Raw genomic sequence first — 13,539 nt, forward strand, 5'->3', positions numbered from 1 at the left:
ACGGGAAGAAATGCGGAGATGCCGCGAGATTGTAGGAAGCGTGTGGAGTCGGTCGAGATTTACGTGACTAATTGGCTGAAGGCCTGACTTTATCATGGGCTTGGGGTGCACGAGTCAAAGAACCCTAATCCTAGCCTATGTGACTTGTTCCCCAAGAACTCCGTGAGGCTTGATCCTTATAAATAGGGTACATAGGCACTTGTATGAGACATGAGTCGACACTTGATAGAGAATAACAAAACCCTATTCTTTCTTAAGGAGTCAGCATACAAGCTCAGTTACCACCATACATAACCTTCGTCCGCCCTCAAACACCATCCTTGTTCTTTGTTCCGGCCAACGACCTCCAAATCACTGTTATACAAAATCTCCCTATAACATTTGGCGCTAGAAGGAGGGGCCCCTCAGTTTCATCTTAGGGAGAAGAGATGACCAAAGAAGGCAAGCAAGTGGTGACACCAGGAAACGGGAGCAAGGAAAAGAACCAAAACGGGGTCGAGCACACGCCCCCGGAGAATCAGGGGCCACCGCCACCAATCGCAACCGTGGACGGGCAGGCGGTCATGACATATCTTGAAGGACTGGCCGATCAGATGAATAAGATCAACGTCCGAATGTCCAGGGTAGAGAAAAGCTCGGTCCGCAACGTCAAGCGCAGGGCTCGCCACCTCATGGTCTCTCAACGTAGCTGGAAGGGCAAGGGTCCTCAAAAAAGGCTGATTTACGAGTTTGATGATGCGGCAACCGAGACCAAGCAGAAGAAAGAAGCATCACTAGAAGAGGAAGACATACTCCAAGATCAGGATGAGCGGGGCAGCCAGATCTCTTAGAGAGCGGTGCAGAAGCCAGCTTTGTCCGAGGCAAGGTCGACTAGTGTGCTAGACCATGTGGGTAAGAAGCTAAGTGAGCACGACCTCAGGCTCAAGTTAGAGAATTGCAAGAAAGAGAGAGAAGAGAAGGAGCCCAAAGATCAGAGAACCCCAAAAAAAGGGCGTGCATCGACCCCTCCAAAATGACGTCAGCGCATCCCGCCCAGGAGGGAGGAGCGACGTAGGCGCAAAGACAATCATGAAGGGGAGTCACAAGTGCGAGATGGAGGGTGGGGTGCCATGAGCGACCTCAGGGCTCTCACCACTCGAGTAATGCGAATGGCGACATGAAATGAGAAATTGTTAGAGTGGGAGACCACATGGAGCGGGAGAAGAGGGGACCTCCAACCTCGACGCCCCTTCTTCGTTCATAGCTACTATTCGAAGATCCCTTTTACCTAGAGTATTCAGGCACAACCCTGATCTTTTATTCAATGGCGAAGCCGACCTGGCGGAATATTTTATACAGTTTAACACTGAGATGGAAGTCTATCAGGTGTCGGAGCCGACCCGCTGCAGGCTCTTTGCAGCGTCACTCCGAGGGAGTGCCCAACAATGGTTCTCCAAGTTAGGGCCGACTAGCATAAGGACTTGGAGGCAGTTGGAAGACCTATTCTTCAGGCAACTTCAGTCCACCCTCCACTACTCACCTCCCGTGGCTACGCTAGCCAACATCAAGCAAAGGGAGGGGGAGCCCCCGGTGGAGTACTTTCGCCGATTCAATACCGAAGTTCCCAAGGTGAGAGGCGCCAGTGAGGAGACCATCAAAAACTTCTTGATTGCAGGATTGAAAGAAGGGTCAAAATTTTGGAAAAGCCTCTAGGCTAGCGAGCCGAGAACCTTGGCTGATTTCTACGAGCAAGCTGAACCCTTTAAGAGGGTGGAGAAATCGATGAGGGAGCTGAAAATCAGCGAGAACTATCGAGACAAGAGGGGCCGTTCCTCGAGCCCTGACAAGAGGAGGAAGACATATCGGCGTAGTTCGAGCCCAAAAAAGTCTGTCTGGGGCAAAGAGACCGCCAAAGATTCGGGAAGACCCTATACAAGAAAATGGCAAACACACACCCCCTCTGGTAGCCTCCATCGACCATATATATGCTACCTATGCTGGGAAAGGGGTGTTCAGGAAAGCAGCCCCTCTCACAGACTATAACAAGAGGGATGCTTCGAAGTATTGTGTATACCATGAGGCCACGGGGAATGACACAACTGATTGCAGACAATTGAAGGATGAAATCGAGACGTTGATAAGACAAAGGAAGCTTACATAGTGGGTTGTCAAAGAGGTTCAAAAATATAGGACTGATTATCATATCGTTCCTCCTCCACCCCCAGAAGACAAAGAGAGGGTACCCCGGGCCGGCAGCATTCGTATTATTCTAGGCGGGTCTCATATTGGCGGAGACAGCCGGAAGGCGATGGAGAGATTTTCCCTGGAAACAAAGGATAAGCCCCTCACCAACGTCAACCATCCGAGCCAAAGGCCCCCAGAGCTCTTTGAAAAGGAGACTGATGACATCGTGTTTGGGAAAACGATGCCAAATGGGTGCATTACCCTCATACCGATGCCCTGATCATAAAAATGAAGATTGGAACGGTGAATGTTCATCGAGCAATGATGGATACCGGGAGCTCGGCTGATGTTTTGACTTATGATGCCTACAAGAAGCTAGGATTTCTGGATAAAGGATTAACCTCGACAGGTGGACACCTGTACGGGTTCACGGGAAACTCAATCGGAGTAAAAGGGACGATTTGGCTCCCAGTGACCTTAGGAGAAGAGCCTTATATGGCCACCCTGATCGCTATGTTTACAGTTGTAGATCAAGCTTGTGCCTACAATGTTATAGTGGGCAGGCCTCTTATGAGGGCAATGGGGATGGTGACCTCAATCCATCACATGACCGTAAAATTCCCAACCCCCACGGGGGTAGGCTTCCTGAAGAGCTGCCAATACGAATCAACGGTCTGTTACAACCATGCACTCAGGGCAGTAGAGTTAGAAAATGCATCGAAGGAGACGGTCAAACCAGGTGAAGGTGATGTCCTCATGGAAGAGGCAGAAGGCAGGAAGAGAGTACGTGCTGAGGGACACGAGACTTGTAACATGATTTCAATCGAGGAATTGCCCGAGAACTATTTCGAACATATGGGGATTTAGGTGGAACTGTGCCCAGGGGCCCTACTGATGGAAGCCTCTCGGACCATTATGTTGGTACATGAGGGAATTGTAGAAGAGGCAACTGATGAAGAAGAGAGTCCAGAATAAATCGCTGCAAGACTCAGGAAAGGGAAGCGGACACGTAAAGAAACAACAACAACCATGGATCTGCCTAGCGGAATTACTCGCACAGTTACCACGACCTCTGAACACTTGATAAATCCGGCCCGAGCTCACCATCTCGAGCTCGGGAACTGATAAGTGGCATTTTATACCACTTAGAACGTCTTAAAATGGCTTAAATTGGTGTCTTGAAATCAAGTATTTTGTGTATTTGATGCGTTTTTCTAGTGTTTATGCATTTCAGGGTATTAGTTGCATTTCGGAGGAGGAATCATCAAGAATAAGCCTTGGCATGTGTTCACCATTGCGAGAGGAAAAGAACGGGCAGATTACGGCGAAAAAATGGAACAAACATGGAATTTTTCCAGAAGGGTCCTGCGCGCCCGCGCAGCAATGCTGAGCGGCCGCGCAGCAGCCTTGCGCACCCGCGCAGAAATGCTGAGCGGCCGCGCAGGGTCGGGGAAAAAGATATATTATTTTAGACTTCTACTTCTGTTTGGCTTCCAACTTCTATGTAATCTGAGTTTTATGGGACTATTATATAAGTAGATTTGAGACGTTTTCATAGAGTATTAGGAAGGAGATTATGTTTTAGATTGTGTTTTGCAAGAAGCGAAGGAGATAAGGAAGAAGACCGATTTAGCACACAGCAACGAAGAAGAAGCATATATTCTTGTGATTCTTGTTTCGTTGTAATGTTGGATGCTAGTTTTCTTGCTTTGACTTATTTGCTCTTGTGACGTACTCTGTTTTAATATAATCAGTTTAGTTATTATTTTCTTGTGTTTGTTTATCATGATTTCATATGAACCCATGATGGCGATAAGTTCTATTATGGGCTAATCGTGATCATGGGGTTGCAACGGATTTATTATGGAATTCTTTAGTTAATTGTTTAATACTTTAGTATGTGATGATTGCATGATATCTAGTATTGGTTGTGCGTATTCGTCTTATGTGCGTCGCGAACATATAAGATAGGGTGTTAATCTCTTGTGAAGCGACGGTGGATCTTGAGATTTAGAACTTGCCATGCTAGCATAGGTTCATGTACGTTGTGCATGATTAGTGGGTAACTCTAACAGTTTTATTTGCCCTATGTAATCAAAAATGAATAACTTGTGCTTAAATCATTGTGTTGTCAATTTCTGTAGACATATAGGAACTCAACATAATTGATGACTATTCAACTTCTATCTTAATTGTGGATGTTTGGTAGAATGGTATTAGTACAATGAAAGTTGGCTTTTATCAGTTTCGTGTTATTCGATTAATATCATCACTGTCACATGCTAAAGGTAATAACAATGACTATAGAAGGAAGTAATAATGAAGTTGTGATCTCATGAGTGTTTTATTATTGATAAATTGAAGTGTTATTTAAGTGGTTAATTAAGTAGTTAATTATAGTTAATATTTAATCAACAATTTTAAGTGTTATTATCTTAACATTGAGAAGTAGTCATACATTGGTGAGTGAGTTAAATTAGACAATAAATTAGTCTGAGTCTCTGAGGGAACGAACTAGAAAGTATTCTATATTACTTGCGAACGCGTATACTTGCGTGAATATTAGTGCGTGATTTCGCCCTAACAAGTTTTTGGCGCCGCTACCGGGGACTCGGCGTATTTGTTTAGTTTATGTACTTACCATCATTGGTCATTAGGACTCAGTGATTAGGACGTTGTGTTTCAGGTACTTTAGCAAACGTTTATGCAAACTCGTTCTCGTGCTCGCAAGAGGACCTTAGATACAGCTGATGAGAAAGACGAAGTTCTTGATACACCGGAGAAGTTAGATTTTGAGGATTCGGATTCAGGAACTGAGCAGAAAGAACTAGTAAACATGGGAGATCGTATTGTTCAAGCTGATCCAGCTCTTATGGATTTTTCTCGGCCTAAAATTGATGACATTCAGTCAAGCTGATCCAGCTCTTATGGATTTTTCTCGGCCTAAAATTGATGACATTCAGTCAAGCATCCTTCATCCGGCTATTCAAGCTAACACCTTTGAAATCAAGCCGGGCACTATTCAGATGGTGCAGAATTCTGTTTCTTTTGGAGGAGCGGCAACTGAAGACCCCAACATGCACATAAGGAATTTTGTCGAGATCTGCAGCACTTTTAAGTATAATGGCGTGACTGATGAGGCTATCAAGTTGAGGCTCTTCCCATTCTCACTGAGGGATAAGGCTAAAGACTGGTTACATTCTGAACCAGCTGGGTCCATCACTACGTGGCAAGATCTTGCGCAAAAGTTTCTGGTGAAGTTTTATCCAATGGCAAAGACTGCTGCTATGAGGAGTGCTCTTACTCAGTTTGCGCAGCAACCTACAGAATCTATGTGCGAGGCTTGGGAACGCTACAAGGAAATGTTGAGAAAATGTCCACATCATGGAATGCCGGATTGGATGGTAATCACTGGTTTTTATAATGGTTTGGGGGCCCAATCTCGGCCCATACTCGATGTAGCAGCTGGAGGCGCCTTATGGGCTAAAAGCTATACTGAGGCGTATAATCTTATCGAGACGATGGCTGCAAATGAGCATCAAAACCCAACTCAGAGGATGACGTCAGGCAAGGTAGCAGGTATTCTGGAAGTTGATGCAGCCACCGCTATTGCAGCCCAGCTCCAAGCGCTATCAATGAAGGTTGATTCTTTGGCTACGTATGGAGTTAATCAAATAGCTATGGTTTGTGAACTTTGTGCAGGTTCTCATGCTACGGATCAGTGTTCTCTTGTCAACGAATCTGTTCAGTATGTGAATAATTATCAGCGACAACAGCAGCCTGTGCCAGCGACCTATCATCCTAACAACAGAAATCATCCAAATTTCAGCTGGGGGAATAATCAGAATGCTATTCAGCCACCATATCAGCAAGGAGTGAGTAAACAGTTTAACCCACCTGGATTCCAGCAACCACAGCAGTATGCTACAAGGCAATCATATCCTCAACAGGGAAGTGCAGCTGCACCTACTAGTGCTGATTTTGAGGAACTTAAGCTGTTGTGCAAGAGTCAGGCGGTTTCTATCAAGACCTTGGAAAATTAAATCGGTCAATTAGCCAATGCAGTGCTCAATCGTCAACCTGGCACTCTTCCCAGTGACACGGAAGTACCAGGAAGGAAGGAAGCTAAAGAGCAAGTCAAGGCTATTACCTTAAGGTCTGGAAAAGTAGCTGATGCTGAAAAGGCAAAAGAAGTCGAAGCTGAAGTTAGAGATGAAGAATTTAAGCAAAAGGAGAAAGCGGCGGAACCAAGGAAGACTATTGTTGAACACACTCTGCCTGAGGCTAATACAGGGGAGAAACAGCTCTATCCTCCACCACCTTTTCCTAAGAGATTGCAGCAACAAAAGCTGGATAGACAGTTCGGGAAGTTTCTGGAGGTGTTCAAGAAACTTCACATCAATATACCTTTCGCTGAGGCTCTGAAACAAATGCCTAGTTATGCGAAGTTTATGAAGACTATTCTTTCAAGGAAGGTGAAACTGGATGACCTTGAAACTGTTGCTCTCACGGAAGAATGCAGCGCTGTTCTGCAGCAAAAGTTACCACCAAAACTGAAAGATCCAGGAAGCTTCACCATTCCTTGCACCATTGGCAATCTAACTTTTGACAAGTGCCTTTGTGATTTGGGAGCAAGCATTAATCTGATGCCGTTGTCGATCTTTAAAAAGCTGGATCTGCCTGATCCAAAACCCACATACATGTCGCTACAATTGGTGGACCGTTCCATTACTTACCCAAGGGGCATAGTTGAGGATGTGCTCGTCAAGGTGGATAAGCTCTTCTTTCCTGCAGACTTTGTTATTCTGGATTTTGAGGAAGATAAGAAGATTCCCATAATCTTGGGGAGGCCTTTCTTGGCTACTGGCCGTACCTTGATAGATGTGCAAAAAGGGGAACTTATTATGCGGGTCCAAGATCAGGATGTGACCTTCAACGTATTCAAGGCAATGAAATTCCCTACAGAAGATGAGGAGTGCTTAAAAGTGGATGTGATTGATTCTGCGGTTACTTCGGAACTCGATCACATGCTAATGTCTGATGCATTGGAAAAGGCCTTAGTGGGGGATTTTGACAGCGATGATGAAGATAGCAACGAGCAATTACAATATCTGAATGCTTCTCCATGGAAGCGAAAGCTCGACATACCATTTGAATCTCTTGGTACTTCTGACCTTAAGAATGCTGAAGGGAAGTTCAAACCATCAATAAAGGAAACACCTACCTTAGAGCTCAAACCATTACATGAACACTTGAGGTATGCTTTTTTAGGTGATTCATCTACATTACCTGTTATTATTTCAGCTGACCTTTCAGGTAGTGAGGAAGATAAGCTCTTAAGGATTTTGAGAGAATTCAAATCGGCTATAGGATGGACCATAGCAGACATCAAGGGGATAAGTCCTTCATATTGTATGCATAAAATTCTGCTAGAGGAAGGGAGTAAGCCAATTGTGGAACAGCAACGAAGACTGAATCCCATCATGAAGGAGGTGGTGAAGAAAGAAATTCTGAAATGGCTAGATGCAGGCATCATTTATCCTATTTCTGACAGCTCGTGGGTGAGCCCTGTACAATGTGTTCCTAAGAAAGGAGGTATCACTGTGGTCGCAAATGAAAAGAATGAGCTCATCCCTACTCGAACAGTTACAGGATGGAGAGTATGCATGGATTATAGGAAACTGAACAAAGCCACAAGAAAGGATCACTTTCCTCTTCCATTTATTGATCAAATGCTTGACAGATTGGCGGGACATGAGTATTTTTGTCTTCTGGATGGTTATTCCGGGTATAATCAGATTTGTATTGCACCAGAGGATCAGGAAAAGACTACCTTCACTTGTCCATTTGGCACATTTGTTTTTCGTAGAGTTTCGTTTGGGTTATGTGGCGCCCCGGCCACCTTTCAGAGATGTATGATGGCTATATTCTCTGACATGATTGGAAATAACGTCGAAGTGTTCATGGATGACTTCTCCGTCTTTGGACACTCATATGATGAATGTTTAAATAATCTGCGCGCCGTACTCAAAAGATGCGTAGAAACTAATTTGGTGCTTAATTGGGAGAAATGTCATTTTATGGTGCGTGAAGGCATTATCCTTGGGCATAAGGTCTCTAGCAAAGGTCTGGAGGTGGACAAGGCCAAGGTGGGAGTCATTGAAAATCTTCCCCCACCTAATTCGGTGAAAGGAATCCGTAGTTTTCTCGGTCATGCGGGTTTTTATCGGCGATTCATCAAGGACTTTTCAAAGATATCTAAGCCGTTGTGCAATTTACTTGAGAAATATGTGCCTTTCAAATTTGATGATGAATGTTTGGCAGCATTCGAGACTCTCAAGGAGAGTTTGATCACGGCACCAGTTATTACAGCACCAGATTGGACAGAACCGTTTGAGATGATGTGTGATGCGAGTGATTATGCGGTAGGTGCAGTTCTGGGACAGCGAAAGAAAAATCTCTTCCATGTGGTCTACTATGCGAGTAAGACTTTAAATGGGGCCCAATTAAACTACACCACTACTGAGAAGGAGCTTTTGGCTATAGTCTTTGGCTTTGAGAAATTTCGATCTTATCTGCTTGGTACGAAAGTGACAGTATTCACTGATCATGCAACTATTCACTATCTGGTTTCTAAGAAGGATTCGAAGCCGAGACTCATTCGTTGGGTGCTTTTACTTCAAGAATTTGAGTTAGAGATCAAAGATAGAAAAGGTACTGAGAATCAAGTAGCTGACCATCTCTCTAGATTGGAGAATCCCGATTCTACTTCACAAGATAGGAAGTTAATCAATGAATCTTTTCCAGATGAACAGTTGTTTGCAATTCAGGAGGAAGAACCATGGTTTGCAGATATTGTAAACTATCTTGTCAGCAATATAATGCCTCCTAATTTGACATCCGCGCAAAAGAAGAAGTTTCTGCATGAGGTGAAGTGGTATATGTGGGATGAACCATATTTGTTTAGACAGGGAGCTGACCAGATCATCAGGAGATGTATCCCGTTCTGTGAGACGGAGGGGATATTACTAGACTGCCATTCCACGGTTTATGGTGGACACTATGAAGGTGAGAAGACGGCAGCTCGTATTCTGCAAGCAGGTTTTTTCTGGCCTACCTTGTTCAAGGATGCTCATCAGTTTGTTTTAAGGTGTGATCGTTGCCAAAGAATGGGAAATTTGTCAAGGAAGGATGAGATGCCATTAAATGTGATGCTTGAAGTCGAGGTCTTTGATGTATGGGGAATCGATTTCATGGGGCCTTTTATCTCGTCTTGCAATAATCAGTTCATCTTGCTGGCAGTCGATTATGTCTCAAAATGGGTCGAAGTTAAAGCTTTACCGATAAATGATGCAAAGGCAGTGCTAAATTTTCTTCATAAGCAAATTTTCACAAAGTTTGGAACACCTCGGGTAATCATAAGTGATGAAGGATCGCATTTTTGCAACCGTAAGTTCACTTCTATGATGCAGCGTTATAATGTGAATCATCGAGTAGCTACTGCCTATCATCCGCAAACAAATGGTCAAGCGGAAGTGTCTAACAGAGAGATAAAGCGCATTCTAGAGAAGGTTGTTTGTCCGTCAAGGAAGGATTGGTCTTTAAAGCTCGATGAAGCTATTTGGGCTTACAGAACAGCATACAAAACTCCACTTGGGATGTCACCGTTTCAGTTGGTGTACGGTAAGGGATGTCATCTACCGGCGGAGCTTGAGCATAAGGCCTACTGGGCATTGAAGAAATTGAACCTGGATTTAGATGCAGCTGGTAAGAAAAGAATGCTTCAGCTTAATGAACTTGATGAATTTCGACTTCAAGCGTACGAGAATAACAAAATGTATAAGGAAAAGGTGAAGAGGTGGCACGATAGGAAGCTACATCCTAAGTTATTTGTGCCAGGGCAACAAGTTCTGTTATTCAACTCTCGGCTCCGACTTTTTCCTGGGAAGTTGAAATCAAGGTGGTCTGGACCTTTTATTGTCAAAACTGTGTTTCCACATGGAGCGGTGGAAATTTTTGAGAATGATTCGGACCAAGCATTCAAGGTTAACGGTCAGCGGTTGAAGCACTACTATGGGGACATGGCAAACCGAGAGGTGGTTAGTGCCATTTTGTTGACTATTTGAGAAAGATACGGAACGTCAAGCTAATGACGAAAAAAAAGCGCTGCGTGGGAGGCAACCCATGAATTGTTGTTACAGGAACCCTTAGAAGTTAATAACCTATCCAAAAACACAAAAAAATCAGAAAAAAGGGGCTGAAAATTTTTTTTTCCAGAGACCCTCTGCGCGCCCGCGCAGAAATGCTGAGCGGCCGCGCAGGGGTCGAGTTCCAGAAAAATTTTTTGCAGTTCAGAAAAAAAAAGAAAAAGAAAAAAGAAAACAAACAAAAACACAAAAAAAACCATTACAGCCCATAAACCCACGAATTTTTTTCCCTTTACCCCATGATTTTATCCCTCAACCCCACTCCTAATCTAATTTAACCTACTCCACACCCTATATATACATACACCTATCCTACATATCTCCCACAACTTCCTACACTTAAACCCTCTCATAAACATCAAAAATCAGTTCTTACACACTTTTATTCACAAATCAATGGCACCCAAGAGAGCACGCACTATTGACAGCAGCAGCACAGTTCCTACTGCTGATTCATCAAGGGGTACTGCTGCAAGGCCTCGGTTAACTGACAGAGCCGCGGAGGAGGAGTACACTAGGCTGTTGGGGAAGCCGATTCTGAAGGAGAGGGGGTTTTTACCATCAGGGAGGGATGGTGAGTTGTTGCCCATGATTGCAGAGAAGGGGTGGATAGCTTTTTGTGAGTCACCCGAAGCAGTACCGATGAGTGTTGTTCGCGAGTTCTACGCGAATGCGAAGGCTGAAAAGAATGGGTTTTCTGTAGTTCGTGGGCTGACGGTTGATTATCATCCTGCGGTGATTCGCCGTGTGATTGGACAGCGAGAGAGGAAGCCCGAGGAGGAGAACTGGAATGAAAAGACTGCTGAGGACTTTGACTTGGATTTGATTTGTGCGACTCTCTGTCGACCGGGCACAGTTTGGAACCGCAGTCCAGCCAATAATGAGTATCGTAACTTTCCGGCGATCGCCATGAACATGTATGCCCGTGCATGGAATGCATTTATATGTGCTAATATTTTGCCTTCTTCACATGCACACGAGGTTACAGTTGAGAGAGCACAGTTGTTGTGGGGAATTCTGAATGAGGAATACTATGTGGACCTTGGTGAGTTTATCTACCGAGGAATTCTGAAGTTTTTGAGGGGAGCAAAGCATATGAACATCCCTTATGCATCCACGGTTACAAAGCTATGCCGAGCAGTAGGAGTGAACTGGCCGGCTCATGAGCAGTTGCAGTTTCCAGCAGCTCCGATAGATTCTGGCACTCTGAATGGGATGCAGGAGTGGACCGGTGGTGAGCCTGAGGAGCATGGGCTGGGTTATCATCTTCCAGGAGGGCGTCCAGCACGAGGTGCTACTATGGCCAGGCCATGGCGTGGTGAGGCTAGTTCTTCGAGAGCTCAGGAGGGTGCTGGGATGGGTGATGCCCAGTATAGGAGGCTTTCACGGCGGATGGATGCCATGTATGAGACGCAGAGCAGGTTTGCTCAGGAGCTCACCCTTGCGTTAGGGACTGCTTTTCGAGGCCTTGGAGCTGATATCCAGTGGCCAGTTTTTGGTGAGGACTCTGCATACCCGCCGCCTGATACTCCACCCACTGAGGGTGATGATGATGACTCCGAGTAGGTATACCCTGTGTTCCTTTCTACTACCTTCACTGGGGACAGTGAAGATTTTAAGTTTGGGGGTGGTAGTTAAGGAATATTTTGTGTGTGTCATATAGCTGCATATTCATGATAGTTAGTTCATATAGTTGCATAATTTTTGCCATATAGTTTTTTTTATTTGTTTGTCATATCATATAGCTCATGCATATACCATGATCCCTTTTGCAATGATTTATCGACTGAATTGTGATATTGATGCGAGTGTAGTGATAGCATTAAAGTGATATTAAGTTGTGTAGGTTGATATGCATGCTAGAAGCACTTGTATTGTCACTAAGTCTTAGAGAATGCTTAAGGACTAGATTGTTGTTATGATCTGATTATTTTCGAGGATAATCTATTTATTATGCTTAGAATTTGATAATAGGTTCTTAGTGGTAAAGGCATGAAAAAGAAAAAAAAATGGAGTAAAAATGGAATTTGTTGCTAGTTGTGGCTAGGCGTCAAATGGCTAGTAGCCGGCTCGCATGTTATGCGAGTAGTCTAGGGTTGACCAAGATGGAGCGAAACGCACTTGCTCAGAAAAAAAAAAAATTGCATAATTGATCAAGAGTGGGCTCTTTGGTATTCGAGTTATTAAGTTCTTAGGGGACTTTGTGCCTAGTGACCTAAGGCTTTTAGAGTCTGGGATCCGCTAACCTAACGCTCGTTACATGGATACCATTGTATAAGTCTTTTGTGGACCTCACTCATTGCACGGTCAAATAAGCATTTGAGTTGTAAATAAAAAGCACGATTCCGTAGTAAGCTCCAGAGTTCTTGTAGTGTTGTATATCACTTTGTGCCTAGAATTTTTATTCTTTGTATAATCGTAGGATTGCCTTGAGGATAGTCTAGTTATAGTAATTGGTCTAGTTCCAAAGCATATCTGTTAAGCATTTGCACACACCACGTTTCTGGCGGTATGTCCGTTTGCATGAGTTTATTGATCTTTAGTGTCTAACTGCATTCGTTGAGACGTGACAATTTGGTTGGTTAATTGTAGTAAGGGGGATCATTGCATTTTCATATAGATTGCATTCATGCATATTTTTATTTGTTTTTGAGTCTGTGACGCTTGAGGACAAGCATCGATTTAAGTTTGGGGGTGTGATAAGTGGCATTTTATACCACTTAGAACGTCTTAAAATGACTTAAATTGGTGTCTTGAAATCAAGTATTTTGTGTATTTGATGCGTTTTTCTAGTGTTTATGCATTTCAGGGTATTAGTTGCATTTCGGAGGAGGAATCATCAAGAATAAGCCTTGGCATGTGTTCACCATTGCGAGAGGAAAAGAACGGACAGATTACGGCGAAAAAACGGAACAAACATGGAATTTTTCCAGAAGGGTCCTGCGCGCCCGCGCAGCAATGCTGAGCGGCCGCGCAGCAGCCTTGCGCGCCCGCGCAGAAATGCTGAGCGGCCGCGCAGGGTCGGGGAAAAAGATATATTATTTTAGACTTCTACTTCTGTTTGGCTTCCAACTTCTATGTAATCTGAGTTTTATGGGACTATTATATAAGTAGATTTGAGACGTTTTCATAGAGTATTAGGAAGGAGATTATGTTTTAGATTGTGTTT

The 13,539-nt window shown here is 44.1% G+C and overlaps 1 protein-coding gene and 1 non-coding gene across 2 annotated transcripts; one reads left to right on the top strand and one right to left on the bottom strand.

Moving 5' to 3' along the window:
- Positions 1-2,451: 2,451 nt before the first annotated feature.
- LOC141708124 (uncharacterized) lies at positions 2,452-3,030 on the top strand. Its single transcript, XM_074511956.1, has one exon. It carries the CDS (start codon positions 2,452-2,454, stop codon positions 3,028-3,030), a length of 579 nt encoding a protein of 192 aa, XP_074368057.1.
- Positions 3,031-5,447: 2,417 nt separating this feature from the next.
- On the bottom strand, positions 5,448-5,554 carry LOC141679457 (small nucleolar RNA R71). Its single transcript, XR_012558106.1, has one exon. It is a non-coding gene; the product is annotated as a small nucleolar RNA R71 (small nucleolar RNA).
- Positions 5,555-13,539: the final 7,985 nt, after the last annotated feature.

This window comes from Apium graveolens, chromosome 1 (genome assembly GCF_009905375.1).
Source record: "Apium graveolens cultivar Ventura chromosome 1, ASM990537v1, whole genome shotgun sequence".
In the NCBI taxonomy this organism is placed as follows: Eukaryota; Viridiplantae; Streptophyta; class Magnoliopsida; order Apiales; family Apiaceae; genus Apium; species Apium graveolens.